The sequence below is a fragment of the Callorhinchus milii genome, unplaced genomic scaffold (genome assembly GCF_018977255.1).
Source record: "Callorhinchus milii isolate IMCB2004 unplaced genomic scaffold, IMCB_Cmil_1.0 Scaffold1, whole genome shotgun sequence".
NCBI lineage: Eukaryota > Metazoa > Chordata > Chondrichthyes > Chimaeriformes > Callorhinchidae > Callorhinchus > Callorhinchus milii.
The window spans coordinates 88,001,273-88,024,620 of NW_024704742.1; the positions used below are offsets into that span (position 1 = coordinate 88,001,273).

Sequence of the window (23,348 nt, forward strand, 5' to 3'; positions counted from 1 at the left end):
GCGATAAAAGTCATAGAAAGACAGAAAATCAGAACCTCACAAACAGAGAGCGGAAAACAGTTTGTGTAAGTGATACACGAGGGAAATTCCTTATTCCAGTTTGTTACATCATCGCAAATCTTTGAATATCATTTCCCCAATTTCAATTTGCAAATGATACAAATCGGACTGGTAAATAGTAACAAAAACAGAAGTCGCTGGAAACACTCAGCAGGTCAGGCAGCATCTATGGAGAAAGGAAAGCGAGTCAACGTTTTGGGTCCACGACTCTTCATCTGACGAAGGGTCATGGACCCGAAACGTTGACTCACTTTCCTTTCTCCATAGATGCTGCCTGACCTGCTGAGTGTTCCCAGCAACTTCTGTTTTTGTTTCAGATTTCCAGCATCTGCAGTATTTCGCGTTTTGGCAAATAATAATTTGCTCTGCTGTAAAAATAATGTTTTTGTATTATTTATACACATACTATTTGTATTTGATATAGAGCCTACAACATCAAAACGTTTCAAAACGATTCACAGGTAATTGCTAAAAAGTGAAGTGACTGTATTTGTAGGTTAGATCAACCAATTTGCATACAGCAATATCCTACAAACAGCCATGAAATTAATGATCAATTTAGAGGAAGATTGTGGTTAGGCACTGTGGCTAGGTACCGGGAGAAACTCTTGTTTCTTTGTAAACAGTACTATGGGATCTTTACTATCTACTGGAATAGGCACACAGAACCTCAATTTAACCTGTCAGTGCTCCCCCACCCCCACCCCCCCAGCCGGGCACTGGTCTAAGGGTTCAAACTACCTTCTTCCTACATTGAACAAGGAAACTTTTAGGTGTATTTACAAGATGGATGGTGACACGTGATCTGCGGATCAGAAGACTAACTTGCTTTCCTGCAGAGTTCCAACAGGCAATTGAAAGTATTTCTTACAAAATTCCCGAAGCCCAAAGAGGAAGTTACATGCTTTAGGCTGACTGCAGCAAACCTCCTGCAGTGCACAATAGACTCTGTGGGAAGGCTCACCTTGAAAAGTCCCATGGCAGGCAGTGGCAGCTATTCGCTGAGACAAGCTTTCACTGTCTGAAGACGTAGCAGTAAGAATCTTTGTGAGTTTCCATTAAAAAAAAGGTTGCCTGAACAAAGCTCATTCACTGGCAAGAGGAATGTTTGTGCTTGTTCACCAGTGCTGAGGCATGTGTCAAGTTTAAACCGACCTAGATTGTCTCCTTCTCCTGAACCAACCAAAAAACATCTGAAACGAAGGCTGAACCTGTGGTTCAGGCTGATTTGTGACTATTGTTACAGGTAGCTGGAGCATGACAAGCCCATTGGCAGTGTTGTCTAAAACTCATGCTGACGTGAAAATGTGATCAACAAATATAATTTTAAGCAAATGATTTTGAAAGAGTTGTCTATTCTGTTCCAGTCTCTATTGGACCTGGGTGAAATGGAGTATTTCAGTGCAGAGAGGTGACCTCAGGGTCTATCTGCGCTGATAAGAATTCAATATTCTTGCCACCAGAATCACATTGCAATCAATACTGTGGTTGTATCAATTAATTGTACGGAAGCTGGAACTCGTATCACGTGCCAACAAGTTGTATGACAGTGTAGAACAAAGAAAAGGGTGTGTGAGTTGCTCAGGGATGGATATGTGGGACTCAGAACATCCGTTGGCTAGGGGTTGGTATGGTCCATCAATTACAGTAAATAATAATCCTTGCATTTTGAATTAGTGACAACTCGGATCAATCTAAATGTGCGAGCCCCAAAGGCCACTGAAGCCAGGGAAACACAGATCTGCTTATGCTAACAAGAGAAAGAGAACCAAGAATGAGATTTAGAAAAAATATATAAATACAGAACAGTAACAGGGAAAATTCTCAGGAATTTTTAAAAGTACTATGTCTCCAATGGTGTGTTCCCAAGGGGTGACAATATCTCTTTTATTTTAAAGCAATAAAGCCAGCTGCGCATACATGTAATATAATAATAATCGTACATTTGTTATAGCGCCTTTCAAGTCAGGAGACAGTCCCAAAGCGACATACTGTAAAGTGCAGTGAATTTTGTGGGCGATGCGCGGGAATAGAATATCTATCTAATCCTGTCAGTCAGCATCAAGTACATCTTGGGAATCCTGTAGCTCAGTGGTTAGAGCACTCGCTTTGCAAGCAAGAGACCTGGGTTCGACTCCCAGCAGGGTGAAACCTTGGACAAGTTTCCTTATTCCACACGCCTGATAATAATCCCTCAAAAAAATAATAATAAATTGGTCATTTCAATCCACGATTGTTTGGCTGCCGCATTTCGCCCACAAATATACGGTCAATTCACTTTACAGTCTATTCTGTGAAGCGCTTTGAGACGTCTAGCAGACTTGAAAAGCGCTATATCAAATGCAAGGATTATTATTATTATTATCTGTTTAGCGAAAGTGGCCCTATTATTAAGGAATCCCATTAGGAAATAGTACAAATCAGACCTCAATATGTTTACAGCTGAAAAAGCCACAACATACTGTATCTGAGATTAACTTTTCTATTTTACTGGACAAAGCATAAACAGCAATAAAAAATAACTCATAAAACAATGAAGGAGCCACATTAATAGTTTAATGCTTGCTCACTAAAATGTACAGATTGCTAAGAGCAGACAGAAGCTCTACATATTGCTGATACAGTAGCAAAAAGACGCAATGATAAAAAGATGTAAACAAGAAGATGGCACTACAGATGGTTTCTTTCTGTTCCAGTTTTATGACCCGCATGATCAGGGTTATAAATCACTGTAGGCTTAATGTTGTACAAAATGCTAAATCCTATTATTAAATGTCTTTTTATGGAACCCTATGAACCTTTCACATGTGGTACTCCATAAATGCCTTAAAATGTAACTGCCAGGTTTATTGATTGCTTGTTTAATACTGAGAGCACAGAACTGCTTCACAGCTTTCAACCTTACACACATTTAGACAACGTTCGTAAAATTGATTTTCTGTAAATTTCTAACGCTGACTGTTACAGATTACATTGAGACAAACATCTGGAACCCCACAGCAGTATTACACTCACAGTTTTCCCACACAAATTTCTTTTGTTACAGGGAGGGTGAAAGGAGATGCATTAATGATACTGTGGTCTTGGAATGATAAAATTCTTCTGGGAAAAAAAGGCTCTTCTTTGTCTCAACAGGACAACCTCACTTGTTAGAGAGATAAAAGAAATTGAACATGGGAACCAGTTTTGCTTCAGAATTTTACTTAATTCTGATGCAAACCACCAAACGACCCACACAAATCAAAAACTGGACTGTAGAATGTACTGTGATTGTTTACGCTGAAGACTTTACATGAATCAGTTTAAATATGGTAACATTATAGCTGTGTAAATATGGTAATAGAGTAGAGGTCTCCAGACTAAGTAAGAATTAACTATGCCATAAATTTGGTGTTAAAACACATTGCTTGGAACCTTGAACCCTCACAACCAGTTAGTACACTTCAGCCTTGAAGGGCACCGTTTTTTATGTACAAAATTATTTGTCAAGCAAAATAGAAATCAATAAACTGTGTTAAGGGGTCAAAGATGCAGGGGGGTAGGGAACAATTGTAGGAGAAACACTTTTAAAAAAAAACTTGCTGCTGCTCTACAAACACGTTATTGCATTAGTGCCACATAACCTTCGGTGGCATTGCAAATTCACTGCTCCATTTGCCACAAATAGTCACTACACTTTACAGCAATCAATTACCTGTGAAATGCTTTTGAGACATTTCACTGGTCTAAGAAATGACAATCAAATGCAATGTTAGGCACTGATGGTGGAGGAAGGGGTTGAGGGATGCACAAAAGGCACAAGGAAGTCGAGCGAAGGGGCGAATTGGGGTGTGAGCAGGTTGGAGAAGTAGGGAGGTGCTAGGGCATGAAATAATTTGTAGGATCTATAAATTGATCTGTTCTGCGAAAGGCAGCTGATGCAGCCTAGCAAGGACTAGGGTGATGGGGGTGCAGATTCTGGTACGAGTGAGGATATGGGTGGTGGAGTTGTGAATCAGTTGGGGTTTGTGGATTGTGGAACTGGGGCGACCAGGAAGTAATATTAACCTAAAATATACAGATTCTTCTCTCTTACAATAATGATAGTAATAATAGTCCTTGCATTTGATATAGCGTCTTTCATGTCACCTCAAAGTGCTTCACAGGATATACTGTAAAGTGGATTGACTGTATTTTGTGGGTGAAATGTGGCAGCTGGTTTGCGCCCAGCAATGTCCCACAAACAAACATGGAGTGAGTGACCAATTTTATTTGGGGGATTTATTGGACAGGACACTGGGAGAAAATCCCCATTCTTTTTGAATGGTGCTTTGGGATCTGTAACATCCCAGGCAGACAGGACCTCAGTTTAACACCTCATCCGAAAGTCGGCAACTCCAACAATGCCACCCTCAGTGCTGCATTGAAGTGTCTGCTTAGACTATGTGATTCCAAGTCCCAACGTGGGGCTTGAACCCACAACCTTCTGACTCAGAGGCAAGAGTACTAACACTGAGCCAAGCTGATCTTCTCAGCAACACCAACATCTTTTAAAGTAAAGCTGAAAGTATTACCTTCTGCAAACCACTGCAGCACAGAATATTAACTAATATTAATATTTAAGTTCCCTGGGACACTACCCTGCGTGAAGGGCGCTAAATAAATGCAAGCTGTTGTTGCTGTTGTTGTAATGTAGAGATTGAACAAGGATCATCAACTCATTGTTTTAACTGATGTTCACCGAATCCTACCCCCCCCCCCCACCCCACCCATGCTTTTTGGGGGTTAAAAATGTTTTCCCTAATTTTAATTTCATTGAATGAACCAATTTATTTTTGGTCAAAATGCAAAATACTGCAGATGCTGGAAATGTGAAACAGAAACAGAAGTCGCTGGGAACACTCAGCAGGTCAGGCAGCATCTATGGATCTGAAACATTGACTCACTTTCCATTCTCCATAGATGCTGCCTGACCTGCTGAGTGTTCCCAGCGACTTCTGAATTTATTTTTGGTGTTTCCTGGAATTATGAAATCAGTTTGCACAAGCGGAAACTTGCTTGTGAAGTAACTAGGAAAACAATATAAACATCTATAGTAATCTCGCTTTTACAAGCACGCAACTGGATCTTTTAAAGGTGCAAAAGTGTAAGACTGTAATACAGCTCTTATTTTTGTACAGTGTAAAGTCAGAGACAGAAAAAGCGACAGAAAGAGGCATAACAATAGAGATTCAGAGAGAGAGAAAGACTGATAAATTTACCTTTTGGTGGCAATTACCTCTCTCCAATCCTCCTACATTACTGACAAAATTTTATTTTTGGTGTTGATAAACAGAAAAAGATTGAAAGGAAATAAACCCGACCCCTTCTCCCAGATAAAAAAAACAATAAAATAACTCATCACATTCCTGTCACAGACAGGGAAACCCTCTGCTCTAAGCTGACAGGCACTGGTGAACAAATTTCTACATACTAATCATAGCCTCCCAGTTTAGAATGTATTTCTTTAATGCTGGTTTAGGCACATGAGCTGAAATGTAGATTGCTTGCAGCACGGAGTCTCTTTCTTATCTGTGCCCCAGCATGTTGTGTAAAAAAGGTGGGTAGTTGTACATTCAATTAGCAGGAATTTTGTAAAGTTTATAGTTGGTGCAGCTTTCCCAAAGTTCTCATATGCAAAAGAACCAGAAAACCTGGGTGGGTTAATCTTGCTAGCTACCGTACCATTTAGATTTGTGTAAGCTGATTTTGAGCAATATGAAAACAAAGCAATTGCAAACTGTTTCAGCTCCAAGTTTACCATCAGGTAAGATTCAGAGTTGTCAAAGAACAGAATAAATGATACATAACCCACTAAAAGCTTGGTTACAATTTGGCACAATCAAAGCGGGAAAAGGAAGAGGGAGGGAAGGAGGGGGAGAGAGAGAAGAGTGTTGTATTTGTTTCAATTAAACTTGAAGTCAGAGGACATAATTTGAGATGGGACACAAGCCAATGGTTAACAGCAGAATGAGGAGTTGCTGAGGAACATGCAAGTCTGCCAATGACTAGACTCAGCTGTTCTCCTCTGAAATAGGTAGCAATGTGGGTTTGTGCCACAGGCGGAACTACAAGTGCTTGATTGTTCTGTTTGTTTGTTTTTTAATTAATTTTTTCCCCTGAACAAAACTTTCTTCCTAAAGAAATCAGACTGATTCTTTTCTCATTCAGTTTTCTCACTAACCCAAGAGGAAATGTGAATGTTGAGATGTTCACTCTATCCTCCCCGACAAGCCAACCACATCCTATGCTTTCTCCAAGGACTACAAGGAGGGAGTAAATTGCATTGTTGGGTCCAGAATTTTGAATGAATGAATGAAGAGTCTATCTGTCATCCATGTTTCAGTGCAGAAGAGTCATTAGGGTGGTTTATAAATTTCTTCAAATTAAATATAAGTCCAGTTTTACACTATCACGGGGCTATAACGTTACTACGCATTGAGCCCCTAAATGTTTCTAAGTTGTCGGGCTTCGGTTCAGAGAAACCCATCAACATGGATGATATGAGCTCCTGTTATTTCCCCATTAGCAGCTCATACCCTTCAGAATAGTACATTTATCATCCATCAGAGATAAATTCCCACAGTCAAAAATTACAAAAATGCCCAAGGAATTTGAATTAAATCACAGTAAATAAAACATGACAATCACTCCCCCCCCTACCGCCCACACCACGCTTTTCTGCCTTTTCAATCGCATTTTGAAGGTGAGAGTCTCTTTTTTATTTGTCACTGGACACCATCTGTGCTTGAGAAGGCAGGCAACCTATTCCCAGGATTCAGTCACTGGCAGATTTAAACTGGCCCCAAGGATGTATAGGAGACCAGCCAAGGAACAATTCTCTTTCCAATTTTTTCTCTTTTGCTGTGGGATGCAATTGGCATCTGTTCAGTGCTTCCCCGCAGCAATACAACTGAGAGCTCAGCATGTGACTAATGACAGGTGGGAAGCCACAATCCACCACTCTGTGCACAATGTTGTCTCCTCTCCCCGCCGCCTTCCTCACACTGTAGAGTACAGTGCAGTGCTTCAGCGGCCTACTTTTGGACACTATTTTCCATGCACCATAGTGCCTGATCCTAACCATCAGGAGATGCTAATTGGAGACAAAAAAAACATGTGTCTCAGTGACTGACTACCACTTAGCATTAGCAGAGAACAAGCTGGTCAGACAACAGGTCGAGAAAAGTATTAAATAACCTGCAACATAACCTCTGCTTCCAAAACAATTATGCATATTTTAACTAATTGCCTCCTTTAGATTCCTTTAGTTTGTTTCCCTCTCCCCCACCAGCCCCTGACACATTGTCAGGTAGATCAATGTTAATGCTGCATTAAAATTGGCTCCTTTTTTACTTGTGCATAATAATGCAGGTTGAATCACTTTCCCTTTCTCCCTTGTTGCTGAATAGACATTAGGTTCTTGCGTGTAGAGGATTGTAGAACGTGAGGAGGATCAATAACATTCATAATATGTCATAATATGTCACACTAATGTGATATTTAGAAGACTGTCCTTCAACCACATTGGAAAAATTGCATGTGTTTTACCAATCCACAACCTAACAATATAAAAACCATTAGGACCGCAATTCTAATTTGTGTTGTAACAACACTGGGGCAGCAGCATCTTATAGTATAAATGATGCTTACGTTACACATCATTTACTTATAATAATAACCATGTGTGTATTTGATATACTGCCTATAATGTCTCAAAACTTCTATAAAGCATAGTGACTAGTTGTTGTAGGCAAATTTAGCAGCCATTTTGCACACAGCAATATTCCACAAACAGCCACAAAGCGATCAACCAATTTTATCTGGAGGTTTGTGGGTCAGGACACCAAAATAAACCCCGTTCTTTTCAAATAGTACCATAGGATCTTTAATGTTCACTTGAACAGGCAGATGGTTTAAAGTCTCTCCAAAGGACAGCAACTCTTACAATGAACTTTCCCCAGCATTGTATTTCAGTGTACGCCTCGATGTGAGACTTGAGCCCCCCAGCCTTCTGAACCAGCAGCAACAATGCTACCAACTGAGTCAGGCTAACAATATTCATAGTTAAGGGCTATTAAAGTTGTTTTTTTTACCCACAATATAAAAACCTGGGCATTTTTGGAGTCTATTTTTATGTTTAAAAAAAAGGGGAGAATATTGGGAGAAACGAGGGAATTGACCCAACAAAAAACTTGGATAAATTTGATGATTATCAGGATTTATTTTGGAACATTAAAAAAAACTCAACAAAATGGTTGTCCTTTTGGGGAACATAATTACTGATAGAGGAGAGAGCTGATTATCCACATTAATTGGGTTTGGTTCCATTTTAGATAACCAAACAGTGTGGATAATGGACACCATACAAAATCTAAATTGTTTACAGCACCAACTATACATGATGTATGATTATAGGAGATAGCTTATAAATATGTAAACAAACATGTTTATAAGTTCTATTTGGAATTATATTGTCACTATAGTATAACATCAGTGTGCATTTATATAGCACTCACCAGGTAGGATAAAGTCTCAGTAGTACCACAATACCATACTGTGCCTGCCTTTCTCTCTTTCTCTCTCTCTCTCTCTCTCTCTCTCTCTCACACACACACAATCTGAACCTCTCTCCAATTTTCTTTTTTTTTATATGACCTTTTCTATCTCGAATTCTGTACTGTACAAAAGTAATTATTAAATAACATTACAGCAAAAGAAATCTATTGTGCACATGGGTGCAAGGTTATTTAGAACACTTAAATCAGAGGCTTGATGAGCAGTGTCTGAAGACATGGCTCCTGATGGTGGAGAGGAGGGGACAAGGAATGTTCCAAGAGGCTGGAGCCAGCTGAGCAACAAGGACAGGTGGAGGAGTGAGTGTAAGCGGGTCAGAGAGGTAGGGAGATACCAGGGAATGAAGTAATTTTTACACGATTGTGAGGATCTTGAAATCGATCCGTTCTGCAATAGGTAGGCCGTGGAGTCTTGCAAGGACTGGGCTGATAAGGGTGCAGAGTCTGATGTTGGTGAGGTTACCGGTGACAGAGTTTTGAATGAATTAGATTTTATGAATGGTGGAGCTGGGGAGACCAGCAAGGAGGGCAATGGAATAATTGAGGTGGGAAGTGATGAATGTGTGGATAAGAGTTTGAGCTAAGTTGGGTGTGAGGTATGGTCGGAGGTGGGTATGTAGCAGAAGTGGAAGAAAGTGGTCTTGGTCAGGAACCGGCTGTGGGGTAGGAAAGGTACCTGGGGATCGAAGGTTCCCTGGGTTGTGCACTGGTTCAGCAAGTCTGAGGGATAGACTGGGAAAGTTAAGGAGGTCCGAAGCCACAAACAGTAAGACGTTGACAGGAACCAAGGAGGATAGCTTCCGTCTTGTCAACATTCGGAGTAAGTGGTCATCTCAATGTTGACCATGGTTTTGGCCACCCTTCCCTTCTTCAGCTTCCCGTCACCCTCCCCACTCCCCAGTTCAAGTTTCCAGTCAGTCCATACAAAACATAATAATAAAAGTAATCCTCATATTTGATATAGCGCCTTATCACGTCTTCCAATCGTCTCAAAGCGCTTCATGGAGATTACTGTGAAGTGAGTTGACTGTATATTTTGTGGGTGAAATTGCAACCAATTGTGCACAGAGAGTATCCCACAAACAGTTGTGGATTGAATAACCAAATTATTTAAATTTTATTTTGAAGGACTTATTACCCCTGGAAAAATGATCCGCCAACCGACTGACAACTGATTTGCTATTTTCTGCTATGTAAACAGAGGCGTGTGGAGTAAGGAAACTTACCCAACATTTCGCCCTGCCAGATCGGACAACAGAGAACCCAGGTCTCTTGCTTGCGAGGCGGGTGCTCTCCCACTGAGTTGCAGGACATCTGCCCGATGTGAAAGGAGCTGTATAAATGTATGTTGTGGCTGTTGTAAACTTATCCCCATAACTTGCAATACATATCCAGCTCTTGTTTGCAGGAGTTAATCAATGCTGCATCATCTAGTTTTGTTAGCAGTCTGTTCCATATGTGCACCCCCTCGTTTTCCTTGAGGTTTGTGCATTGTAAACCTATGTCCTCAAGCGCACAAGGAAAATTCCACCAAGCAGCTAGATGCCAGGTTAAGAGAGATAGAGAAAAAGGAGAGAGACGGCTATCTTTTCAATCACAGTTGTTTCATGGCATCACAATCAGAAATACGGAGGGAGAGAAAGTAACTTGGAAAAGAATAGATAAATAGACAGTGAATGCATCTACATCCTCACTATAAAAAAAACCTTCAAATGATGGTTCTATAATCCATAGAATGTGTAGCGTCGGGTACCAAAGTTCACCTCCTTGTTATAAACACAGAGGAAAAGAATGCAATTAGGGTGGCCTAGTTATTTTGCACTGAGGAGCTGTGATTCATTTACTGTAAAAATGTACAAGAAAACTAAGCAAATTCATATTCCATTTCCTGAAGTTCGTTAAATTCATCAGAAATGCAAGCAATTAACCATTTTCAGCACTGTTCTGATGCATAACATTGTAATCAGGTTAAAATGTATATAATAACGTGTGCAAATTATATTGATGTTAAACGGGAATCTGAATGAGAGGAGTAATATGGAACACAATCTGCCTTTCTTCCTTCGTCTAACCATCTCTCAATCCTCATCAATTTTGCGTAAGAGCAGCTTTTCTGAGATTCCGTTTGGTACTCGGTGCCTTGTTCTTTTGGAGTGGGAGATGATTTGAGGAGCTGTATCACAATGATACTTTGTTTCCCAGTGCAAATTAAACCTTTGCTTTGAACTTCAGTGAACACAAATAGCAACTGCAATCTGCCTACTTCCAGAATTGCCAACATAATTAAACATAGAATAACTAGAAAGATTACAATTGTTTACCTAGTTATTAAAAACATGGCAGACTGAAATGACAGATTTGAAATTGGAATTTTTTGAAACATCAGTTTTCATCCTCCTTCAGTAAACTTATAAAGGCTTTAAAGAGGATACCCAAACGGGCTTTTTTTTGGGGGGTGACATTTAAACATTTCTGATTATTGTACATTAGGCACTAAATAAAAGTAAAATTTCCAGGTAAAATGTATATATACCATGAAATTACATTTCATAATACAGTTCAGTGAGTTTGTTATCCTTTACTGTGTTCATTTAAATCCTGCTTTACCAAAGCCATGATTGCGCTGATGGGGATTAAAATTCTACCTTGTGTGCTGATAATCTCACACAGTGCAGTAATTGCTAATGAGTTCAATAAATTTCTCTTTGACCGAGCCTTCAGCTCCCCTCTCGACTCTCTTCCCCCTCCTCGCTCCCTCCCTTCCCTCCCCTCACCCTGACCATTTCCCCCCAATGCTCGGGTCCTGACCCAACTGTGCAGCGCCTTGGGACGTCCTCCTGACGTGAAAGGCGCTTTATAAATGGAATCTTGTTGTTGTTGTTGTTGTTGTAAAGCAATGACATACGCGTAACCACTATGGGATGTTTCAGGACAAAAAAATCTTTTACATTTGCTCTTGGAATTACTTCTTACAAAGTTCCATACTACGTTGCTAAGACTTTTCAGGGCTGAGATCTGTGTTAGTATTTGATTTCTAATAACTGATATAGCATTGCGTATTACAGTAAACTCCTGATAGCTCCACCCTGACTTAACTTGTCACTGCCACTGCTGGAAATATCTCATCCGCATTAATTTAGATCTGAAAGATCTGAACCAGTATCTGAAATGAGCTCAGATTACGCTATGTCCATCTGATTGAGAATCTCAAAGAAAAAAAACATACAATATATTATTTAGTTTCGATTCCATCCCCAAATGACAGTTAAAAAATGTGCACTGCACAGTTTCTGCCACTGGAGGCCGCTAATGAACCAAGCAACTATTCCTTCAACTCCCAATGGCAGAAATCAGGAGCTGTTCTCTCAACAGTTTGCCAAGGTATACCTTTGGGTAGGTAACAGATTAAACTTGATAATATCAAGTCATGATAATCACAGAAATAAGGACAAAAACACATTTTATGCCAACTTGTGGGAACTCCACTTCACACAATTGACGAGTGGGGTTTCCCCGTTCTCACCTTCACCCCCCACCTCTCCGACCTCCTAACCTCATATCAGCCTGTCCGCTCCCTCTGCTCGGCGGACACACCGGCCTGCTTCAGCTCCCCCGCACTTCCCGCCTTACCATTGGTGATCGAGCGTTCAGCATCTCTGCCCCCACACTCTGGAACAGCACATGTGGAGTGAGTCAACCGTCTGCCCACACCCATGCAATTCCTCCGCCTCACCCCCTCTCTTGCCTCCTTCAAATGACGCTTGAGGAATATATCCCAATAGAATCAGAAATACTTTAGTAGTGCTGAGAAGAAAACAACACTGCACTGTAGGAGAGTGTCCACATAATGGAGTCAAAGTAGCCACTATGCAACAATCATTAATAATATTTCAGCTATATTCAGAGTTAGTATTACAGATAGGTTGGCGGTGTCACTTCCCTTTGCTGAAGAACAAGCTGGAGTAATCACACTGCTCAAGAATCAGCCTTAATTCAGGCTCTTTTGTGTATTTTATCAACAGGTTTCTTTGTGTAATTTAGAAATGAATGTGTGATCCAAATGACTAAATCATAGAATCATACAGCACAGAAGGTCATTCGGCCCATCGTGCCCGTGCCGGCTCTTTGAAAAGAGCCACCCAAATCCAACCACTTACCCCGCTCTCTCCCCATAGCCCTGCAAACTTGTCCTCCCCAAATAATTATCGACTCTCTTAACAGTTGTTATCGAATCGGCTTCCACCACCATTCCAGATCTGAACAACTCGCTGAAAAAAGTGAAAAAAATTCTCCTCGCCTCCCCTCTGTTTCTTTTACAACTATTTTAAATTTGTGTCCTCGAGTTACCGACCCACCCGCCAGTGGAAGTAGTTTCTCCTTGTTCACCCTATTGAATCCCCTCATAATTTTGAAAACTTCTATTAAGTCTCCTGTTAACCTCCTCTGCTCCACGAGAATAAATCCTGGCTTCTCTAGTATCTCCTGATAACTGAAGTCCCTCATTCCTGGTAAATCTCCTTTGCAGCCTCTCCAATGCCTTGACATCCTTCCTAAAGTGTAGTACCCAGAACTGAACACAGTCGCTAGCTGGGGCTTAACCAGTGTTTTATAAAGGTTCATCATAACTTCCTGACTTTTGTATTCTATGCCCCTGTTTATAAAGCCTAATTTGCTTTTTAACAGCTTTATCTACCTGTCTTGCCATCTTCAAAGATTTACTTATGAACCCCCAAGTCTCTCTGTTCCTTTACCCCTTTTACCCCTAGCTTATATTGCCTATATATACAACAAAATTACATTTATAGAGCGCCTTTCACATCGGGAGGATGTCCGGGGCCCGAGCATGGGGGAGGGATGGTGTAGGGGTGAAGGAAAGCAGAGAGGTGGGAGGGCGACCAAAAGCACGATCGAAGAGACTGGCCTTGAAGGAGGCAAGGGAGGAAGCGAGGCGAAGGGACCGTGGGATGGAATTCCACAGTGTGGGGGCAGAGAGGCTGAACGCCCAGATGCCGATGGCAGGGCGGGTTGGGCGGGAGACATGGAGCAGGCTGGAGTCCGCCAAATGGAGGGTGCGGGCAGGTTGGTAGGGAGTCAGCAGGTCAGAGAGGTAGGAGGAGGCCTTGAAAGTGAGGACGAGGATCTAATAATCCCTCCAAAACAAAAACAATAATAAATTGGTCATTTTCAATCCACGACTGCTTGTGGGACACTGCTGTGCGCAATTGGCTGCCGTGTTTCGCCCACAAATATACAGTCAATTCATTTTACAGTCTATTCTGTGAAGTGCTTTGAGTTGTCAAGAAGACGTGAAAAGCGCTATATCAAATGCAAGGATTATTATTAAACTCGATCCTCTGGGGGATGGGAAGCCAGTGGAGTCGGGCGAGGGTGGAAGTGATGGGTCCATCTACTACCCTACTTCCTTCAGCTAAATGTTGACAAGACGGAAGCCATATTCTTTAGCTCTCGTCAACATCTAAAATCACATGGTTCTCATCTCCTCCACCTACCCAACCTCCCTCTAAAACTCTCCGAACCCGTACGCAACCTAGGTTCTACCATCAGTTATCCTTCCTCCCCCACATCCGGTCCCTCACCAGCACCGCTTTCTTCCACCTATGACGCATCCCTAGTCTCCGTCATTACCTCACTCCAAAAGCCGTTGAAACCCTGGTCCATGCCTTTGTCACCTCTCGGTTGGACTATTCAAACGCCCTCCTCGCCGGTCTCCCCTCCACTACCATTCATAAAATCCAGGTCATCCAAAACTCTGCCGCTTGCATTCTTACCCGCACCAAACTCCGCTCCCCGATTACCCCAGTCCTTGCCAGACTGCACTGGCTGCCTGTCCCAGAGACGATTGACTTCAAGATCCGCACCCCTGTCTTCAAATCTCTCCACTCCTCTGCACCTCCCAACCTTTCTGACCTCCTCTTTGCCTCACCCCTCTCTTCCTATTTTCAGGTCTCGGCAGTAGACCTTTCTTTTCGACCGCGCCTTTGGTCACCTTCCTCCCCCTTCCCCTGGCTCGGCCCTGAGATCCGTTACTGTGAAGCGCTCTGAGACACCGTCCGACATGGAGGGCACTAAATAAATCCAAGATGTTGTTGTTGATGATGTTAGGCTGATTGGCCTGTAGTTCTCAGGTTTTATCCTTCTGTCCCTTTTTGTAAAGGGGAGTAACATTTGCAACCTTTCAATCCTCTGGCACCACTCCAGTGTCCAAAGACAATTGAAAGATTGTGGCCAGAACATCCGTTATTTCCACACTTGCATCCCCCAGTAACCTTGGATGCATCCCTTCCAGACCAGGTGGCTTATCTCTGTTGAGCACTGGCAGCCTTTTTAGTACAACAATAACAACAAGATTCCATTTATAAAGCGCCTTTCACGTCAGGAGGACGTCCCAAGGCGCTGCACAGTTGGGTCATGACCCGAGCAGGGGGGAATGGTCAGGGTGAGGGGAGGGAAGGGAGGGAGCGAGGAGGGGGAAATGGTCAGGGTGAGGGGAGGGAAGGGAGGGAGCGAGGAGGGGGAAGAGAGTCGAGAGGGGAGCTGAAGGCACGGTCAAAGAGAAAGGTTTTGAGACCGGCCTTGAAGGAGGAAAGGGAGGAAGCAAGGCGAAGGCACTGGGGGATGGAGTTCCAGAGCCTCGGGGCTGAGTACTTCCTCTCCGTTGATTTTTATCATATCCAATTTCTGTTCACACGCCTGCGATACTTTGGCATTGATTTCATCGACTTCTTTTGTGAGGACAGTTACAAAGTACTTATTTAGTACATCAGCCATGTCCTCTGCCTCAACAAGAAGATTTCCACTAGGGTCCCTATTTGGACTCGCCCTACCTTTGACTAGCCTTTTACTCTTGATATGCTTATAAAATACCTTAGGGTTCCCTTTTATGATTCCAGCTAATTTTTTCTCGTACAATCTCTTTGCCCCTCTTATTTCCCTTTTCACTTCTTCTCTGTACTCCCTATATTCTATTTGATTATCCTGTGTGTTTCGACCTGACATTTGTCATAAGCCTCCTTCTTCTATTTTATTTTAATCCCAATTTCCTTAGTCATCGAGGGAAATTTGACTGTTCAACTTTGTGGGAATGTATTTGCTCTGTCCCCGAACTATCTCTTCCTTGAAGGCTTCCCATTGCTCATTTTCTGTTTTACCTGCCAATCTTTCTTTCCAATCTATCTTGGCTATCTCCCTTTTTAGCTCACTGAAATTAGCCCGCTTCCAGTTGAGGGTCTTTACCTTTGATTGATTGTTGTCCTTTTCCATAACTATTCTAAAACTAATGATATTATGATCACTGCTATCCAGATGCTCTCCTACTGAAACCTGCTCCACTTGCCCCATTTAATTTCCCAGAACTAAATCCAGCACTGCTTCTTTCCTTGTTGGGCTGGAGACATGCTGATCCAGAAAGTTCTCCTGCACACATTTCAGGAATTCCTCCCCCTCCTTGCCCTTTATACTGTACGTTTCCCAATCTATGTTAGGATAATTGAAGTCCCCCATTATCACTATTCTATTGATTTTGCATCTCTCCGAAATCTGCTTGCAGATTTGCTCATCTATCTCCTTCCCACTATTTGGAGAGTAAATACCTAACAGAGTAACAGCTCCTTTTCTGCTCCATAACTCTAACCAAATAGATTCAGTTTTTGGCCCCTCTAACACATCGTCTTTTTCCAGGACCGTGACAGTGTCCCTAATGAGTATTGCTACCCCTCCTCCTTTTTTCTTTTCCCTATCCCTCCTGAATAGGTTGTAGCCAGGAATATTCAGCTCCCATTCCTGTCCTTGCTTGAGTCAAGTCTCCGTAATTGCCACTACATCATAGCCCCATGTGGCAACTTGAACCGCAGCTCACCAAGCTTATTGGTCACGCTCCGTGCATTTACACACATGCACTCCAATACCGGCTTAATCTGCTCTACATTTCTCCCCCAACTCTTTCCACTTTTTGCTGGACTATTCCTTGCACTTGATATTGCACCTTTCTTCACAAGACATATTGTGAACTTTTTTTTAATTTTAAGTGAGTGACCAATTTTATTTGAGGAGCCTGTTGGTCAGGACACCATGCAAATAATTCTTTTTTTGAATAGTGCCATGGGATCTTTAGAAATCTGAACAGGCAGATAGGACTTGTATAGAATGAGAGAAGGTCAGTTAGCCGAACCAGCCTCTTTTTTCCAATTCACCAAATGTAATTTATATACCTGTGGAGGCAAATAATCCCCAATAAAATTTAAGATTGTGAAGCTCTGAAATTCCTCATCGATTTCTTCTTGAAGGTGATTCAAGTGAAAATTTTAGGATATTAAACCTAATACCACATTTAACATGATAATACTCTGATCACTTGCATCTCACAAAACAAGTGTTATACTTCCAGCATTACAGGAATAATCACACTTCACAGAACAAGAATATAAGAAAGGATGTAATAAGAAAATGCCAGGCTCTGCAAAGCCTATACTACAATGGATTCCACACCACCTAGTCTCCTGGAGGAACATTCTGCATTGATACCTGCTGATCCCCTATGGTAATGAACAAAAATATTCTCCAATTAATTTACTTCAACTATTATACCCCATTCAACTACCTCCTCAGACTGCTGTTAATATCAGTCTGTGCTTAACCTTATATTCCTGACACCAAGATTAGACTTATCCAGGTTTCATTACATAAACAAACCAATGCTTTTATTAGAGTCCACTCTATTTATCCACTAGTCTGTGGGGAAACAAAATCTAATCTCAAGGCTTGCTTGATGCTTTTTAATTTTAAATCTCTGTTCTCTACTTTCACAATCCAGGACTAATTGTGGCTTACACAGTGGAGCCTTGTTATAAGGTGATGTTTGGGATCCACAAACCTGTTTTATAGGGAGGCGCAATAGTGGGTTTGACTGAGTACGTGGGCAGAGGGTTGGTTCTCACCACATGTGCTGGGCTGTTCCCATGCTAAAAAAAAAAACAGTACCTGACCTCCGGATATTTGGGTTATTGCCACCATCATTTTCTATTTTCTGTGTATGCACAAAGCAGGAAGAGGTTGGAAAACTTCTGGAAATCAGCCATTTTATTGGCATGAGAAGCTAAAATGGCAGCTTCCGTGGCATTAGGCCACCAATGTCATCTCCTGCTTGGCAGATGTGCAGTGAAGCAGGAAGTGACGTCGGCAGCAACCTAATAACCCAGAGGGACATCTGCCATTTTAGTTTGAAAGCCCAGTCAACGTTCGGGAAGCAAGCAGGTACATTGTGCACATGAATAATAAATGGAGTTCACGCTGAACCCGCATTATAAAGCGCGTTAAAGTGGGGCTCCACTACATCTAATCTACATCATCAATAATGTATCATTTTAAAGACTTAGATGAAATCGTCCCCAATTAGTTTCCAATTAAAACAAGTTCAGTTCTGCAAGTCTTCCCACATAACTTTACAGTATATTCTGTGAAACGGTGTGATACATCTCGAAGATGTGATAAGGTGCAAAGTCAAATGCAAGGATTATTATTTTTATTTAAATCCCAGAATCGCCCAGCTGCTCTTTTCATCTTCCCAAATCTTGAAAACGCTTTTGAAACTAAAGTACCAAAAAATATTCTAATTGTGTCTCGCCAGATATCTAACGAGGCTCAAAAAGTGCCTTTCACCTACTCTTTGACTTGCTTTGTTGATACCAGCTTCATATTCTTTGAAAATTTTCTGTAAGTAATTAATAATCATATCCAATCTTTTTCTTCCTTGAGATCTGTTACTATTACCTGTCATACACATGTTCACCGTTTCTTCTTTCAATATGCACCGCCTCATACTTATCAACCTAAAAATCAATCTGTGATCTCACTCACACTTTGGCTTATTTGACCAAGATTGTTTGAATGTTATCCACGACTGTTTGGGGAACACTGCTGTGCGCAATTGGCTGCCCGGTTCACCAAATACACAGTTAGTTAACTTCACAGTATATTCTGTGAAGCGCTTTGAGATGCCTCGAAGATGTCATAAGGCACTATAGCAAATGCAAGGATTATTATTATTTGCAATCATCTGGATAAATTATATTATTACAAAAAGTGTTTTTTTCCTCAATTTACAGAGATTAGACTCCTCAATCCTTTATGTACATCTGGACAACCACATTTTTTGTGCTTCAGTCCACAGGTGCAGCTAAAGCATTTATGCATATTTTAAAATATTAACCAGGTCCTCATCTATGTCGTTGAAGACCCATTAACAATTAATAAGAAATTAAGGAAACTCTAAATAAGAACTAAATAATGAAATGGTCAGTCAGGCCATTCCTTCCGCAGCTCACTGACAATTATAACATTTGGAAAGCTCTGTCGAGTGAGCAACACATTTGAGGCTACAAATTTCTGGGTTTATGATCTAGTCTATTCATCGCTCCAATTTTCTGAGGGCAATAAAAAAGGTACCGTTGTATTTTTTGGGGAGGGTGGCATCTGCAGGGGCAAGGCAAAACATATCTGCAGTAATCCAAAACATACTTGCAAGTGCTGACACATCCTGAAAAGCACCAATGGGGAGGACAATCCTATCTAGATAAGTAGAGTTCTACACAATTAAAATTAATACAGTAGAGCTCGTTATAATGTGGTGTTTAGGATCTGTAAAAACCTAACCAACAACACGTCTACACCAGCTGTTTTCAATACATCTGCGTGCAGTCGGCCAGCCCGCTTCCTGCGCTCAGCTCCCGCACTAAAATTTGGCCAACTTCTGGGTCATCAGGTCACGCTTCTATGTCCTGCGCAATGCAGGAAGTGAAACTATGGCTACTGGATGACACAGAAGATAGCCATTTTTAGGATAGAAAGTGAGCTAGCTGGCTGCCCTCAAGCAAATGGGATCCGAACCACATTCATATTATAAGCTAATGCCAACAAAGTGTGTTATAATGGGGCTGCACTGCACCATACTGTCATTCCTCCCTTGAATTAATAGATGCCTGAAATTCAAGGTTCCTGTACGCCCTATCCTACTCCACGGTAATTAAACAGTGAGGTTACTATTGCTTATAAATCTTTGACCCCTCCCCCCTTTCTCAACAGATATTAATCCAGACATCTTTTAATGCAGTCAACTGACCCTAATTAGGTGATTCATGAAGTATGTCCCACATATCTACCAGGATGTGCAATCTCTTAAAAATGTCAGTTAAGAGCATCATTAATTTCTTCCATTAATCCGGCCTGGAGAAATATGTGAGTCTAGTTACTATAAATGATATAATCAGTGGGCACCATATCTACATAAAACCTGATTCAGATGCATTGGGAGCTTTACATCTTAGAAAGTTGAATGTGTGACTTTTTTCTTTTGATTATGATAGGATTATGATAGGATTTTTCACGATAAACACAAAGCAAAAAGCTCACTGTTGTTGGTGATTAACACATTTAAAATACTTGCCAAGAGTTGAATTGCACATGTGACATAGACTGGGCAATTCTAAGTATTCTTGCATATTTGATTTATTGCAGAATAAATTCAGAATTTATTCAGAATACATTCAGCTAGAGTCCCAACCTCTTTTATAATAGTCCCACTTTTCCCGGCAGGGCGAAACCTTGGGCAAGGTTCCTTATTCCAAATGCCGATAATAATCCCTCAAGAAAAAAAAATAAACTAAATAATAATTTGGTTACTCAATCCATGACTGTTTGTGGGACTCTGCTGTGCGCAATTGGCTGCCGTGTTTTGCCCACAAATATACAGTCAATTTACTTTACAGTACACTTTACACTTTTTATACACTTTACAAAAACATTACAGTGCCACTCTGTTATTTTTTTCTAGTGGAGTTATTTTTTGTAGCACGCTTCTTTATAGCACAAAATGTGATCACAACATAGTTGCACCGTGGACCCCAACCACTATGCATCATTGCATCTGACCTACTTGCTTCCAATACACCAGCCAGCTTTCATGCTAAAATGGATCACATCTGGGCTATTCGGTTGCCAATGGTATCACTTGGCAAAGATCGGGGCAGGACACTGCCAGGCAGGTATAATGCATGTAATAATTTTAAATTGTGAAGAATTAATGATAGCTTTTTACCACAAATTTGATACCATTGTATAAACTTCATGTCAGGAGTAGGAATTTTGCTCTGTAGTTTTCAAACCAGAATTTGATACCATTGTATAAACTTCATGTCAGGAGTAGGAATTTTGCTCTGTAGTTTTCAAACCAGAATTTTAAAAAAATCCATCTACTCACTTAATAAAAAATGGATTTCCTAGGTCAATTTTTATATTGAGAAACAATTAACTGCTTCTTTCAAACATATTAATACCTGAATTTGAACAACTCAAATTGGGGATCACAATTTCTTAAGAATCTTAACAACACTTCAACACAGTTTCATACCTGAATTGAATAGGAAGCCAAATAGCTTTGATCTAAAAGGTACTTACAGTGGCAGAAGAGGCACGTGTTGTGTGGCTGATAGGGTGATTGGATCCATCCATTGAGCCACCTATTAGATAGGCACCCCCTGAGCTGCTGATGATCTGACCACCTGTGACGCCCATTGGAATGCCACCAGCACCCACCATGTTGTGAGATGAGACCACAGTTGTCACCTGGGCAGAGTTCCCTTGGGAATCAAAATATGTTCCCCCCGTGTTCTGGCTATACATTTGGGCTTCTGAGTAGGGATACGTCGTTGATCGGCTAAGGAAAAAAAAGTTTATTGATTTTAGACAGAGTAAGGAGGGAAAAAATATCAAGTATCAAGAAACAGGGGAACTCTGTTATAATATCCTTCAGTATAACGCTGCCTCAGTTACAGCACTGGTGTCCTTTGGTTCTGCACTATCTAGAAATACACCAGCTTCCAGCACTACAAAATGGCCAACTTGCAGATTATCGTGGAAGCATTGCTGATATCAGTTTCTGCGGGCTGCACATACAATACAAATTTATATAGCATATTTTATGTCGGTAGGATGTCCCAAGGTGCCAAAATGTGCGCTATGGGCAGGAAATGTTGTCAGCGGTGCTTCATGGACAGCCTTCAGGAAATAACATAAGCAGTACTTTCTGTGCACAGTGCCTAGGAAGTGACGTCAGCAGTGACCTGATAACCTACAAGTCAGTCATTTTCTAAGCGCTTCACTCATTGTATGGCCTCAGAGCTATTAGACCGAGAGGGGCTTTGTTATAACAAATTTTCCCAGAATATTCACAACAATTTAAAATTATTAACTAGTACATCATTGTAATCTTTTGCTGAATATTTTAACCATGCTAAAAGGATTCTCATTTAGCCATCACTTTTGCTCTCTTGCCTTTTTAACTCTTTGACGACTTTTTGAAATCATAAATAGCAGTTTTTGTAATAAGCTAAATGGCAAAACAGGTCATAATTTAACACTTCCCACACCTTTTGTAAATTAGTCCCCAATGTGGTTTATATGCTGTCGTTACACCGCAGAGAACATAAAGTCACAGGATGACAAAGCTGCAGTTTACACAATACTACAGATTTTAACACATAATCCTTGCATTTGATATAGCGCTTTTCACGTCGGGAGGACGTCCCAAAACGCTTCACAGAACACACTGTAAAGTGAATTGACTGTATATTTGTGGGCGAACGCGGCAGCCAATTGCACACAGCAATGTCCCACAAAGAGTCGTAGATTGAAAATGACCAATTTATTATTGTTTTTGTTTTTTGGAGGGATTATTATTAGGCGTGTGGAGTAAGGAAACTTGCCCAAGGTTTCGCCCTGCCTGGAATTGAACTCAGGTCTCGTTTGCAAAGCGAGTGCTCTAACCACTGAGCTACAGGACTCTGCATACACTTTGACCAATGCAAATCTATAGGTATTTGACCTGTAAGTTTAATTTAACAGTAACAAGCATCTATGACAATTGATTATTTTCCTACTAACTGGTGATCAACATTTACTACTGAATGAAACTTTTATAACTGAGATTTGCATTATGGGGGCAAGCAGCCAGTAAGAATATTACAATATAAGAAAACAGGATCAGGAGGCAATGCCTGTTTCGCCAATCGTAGCATATCTTTTTATCCCCAAACCCCTTTTAATATCTCTACCCACCCACGTCTATCTCTCTTTTAAACATCTCTATTGATTCAGCAGCTACAGCATTCTGGGACAGAGTGCTCCACATCTTCACCACCTTCTATATGAAGAAATGTTTCCAGACCTTAGTTTTAACCATCTTTGTTCTCTATTTAAGGCTATGCCCCCTTATAATTGTTCCTTCTACCGGAGTGAAGTTGTCCCTCTCTAACCTGTCAATTCCTTTCATTATTTTAAATGTCTCGATCAAATCACCTCGTAATCGCCCCTGCTTTAAGAATCCCCAGGCTACCCATCCTCTCATCATCAGCAGATCCTTGAGCCCAGATATTAATTGAGTAAACTGTTGCTGGACACCATCCAGGGCTACTACTGTGTAATGAATGCTCCTATCATTCTGAAAGAAGATTCAAGAATACATTTCAAAAGGGAATTGGATATACACTTGAAAAGGAAACATTTGCAAGGCTATGGGGAAAGAGCAGGACTAATTGGTTAGCTTTTTCAAAGAGCTGGCACAAGCATGATGGGCCAAATGGTCTCCTTCTGTGCTCTAAGATTTGATGATTCTATGGATGCCTA

General features: G+C 41.1%; 1 protein-coding gene across 1 annotated transcript in view; it reads right to left on the reverse strand.

Moving 5' to 3' along the window:
• Nucleotides 1-23,348, reverse strand: part of rfx3 (regulatory factor X, 3 (influences HLA class II expression)) — a 148,123-nt gene that overhangs the window by 47,249 nt on the left and 77,526 nt on the right. Inside the window, exon 5 of the mRNA XM_007892606.2 lies at nucleotides 21,123-21,381. Coding sequence (XP_007890797.1) covers nucleotides 21,123-21,381 — 259 coding nt within the window. The remainder of the gene's footprint in view (nucleotides 1-21,122; nucleotides 21,382-23,348) is intronic.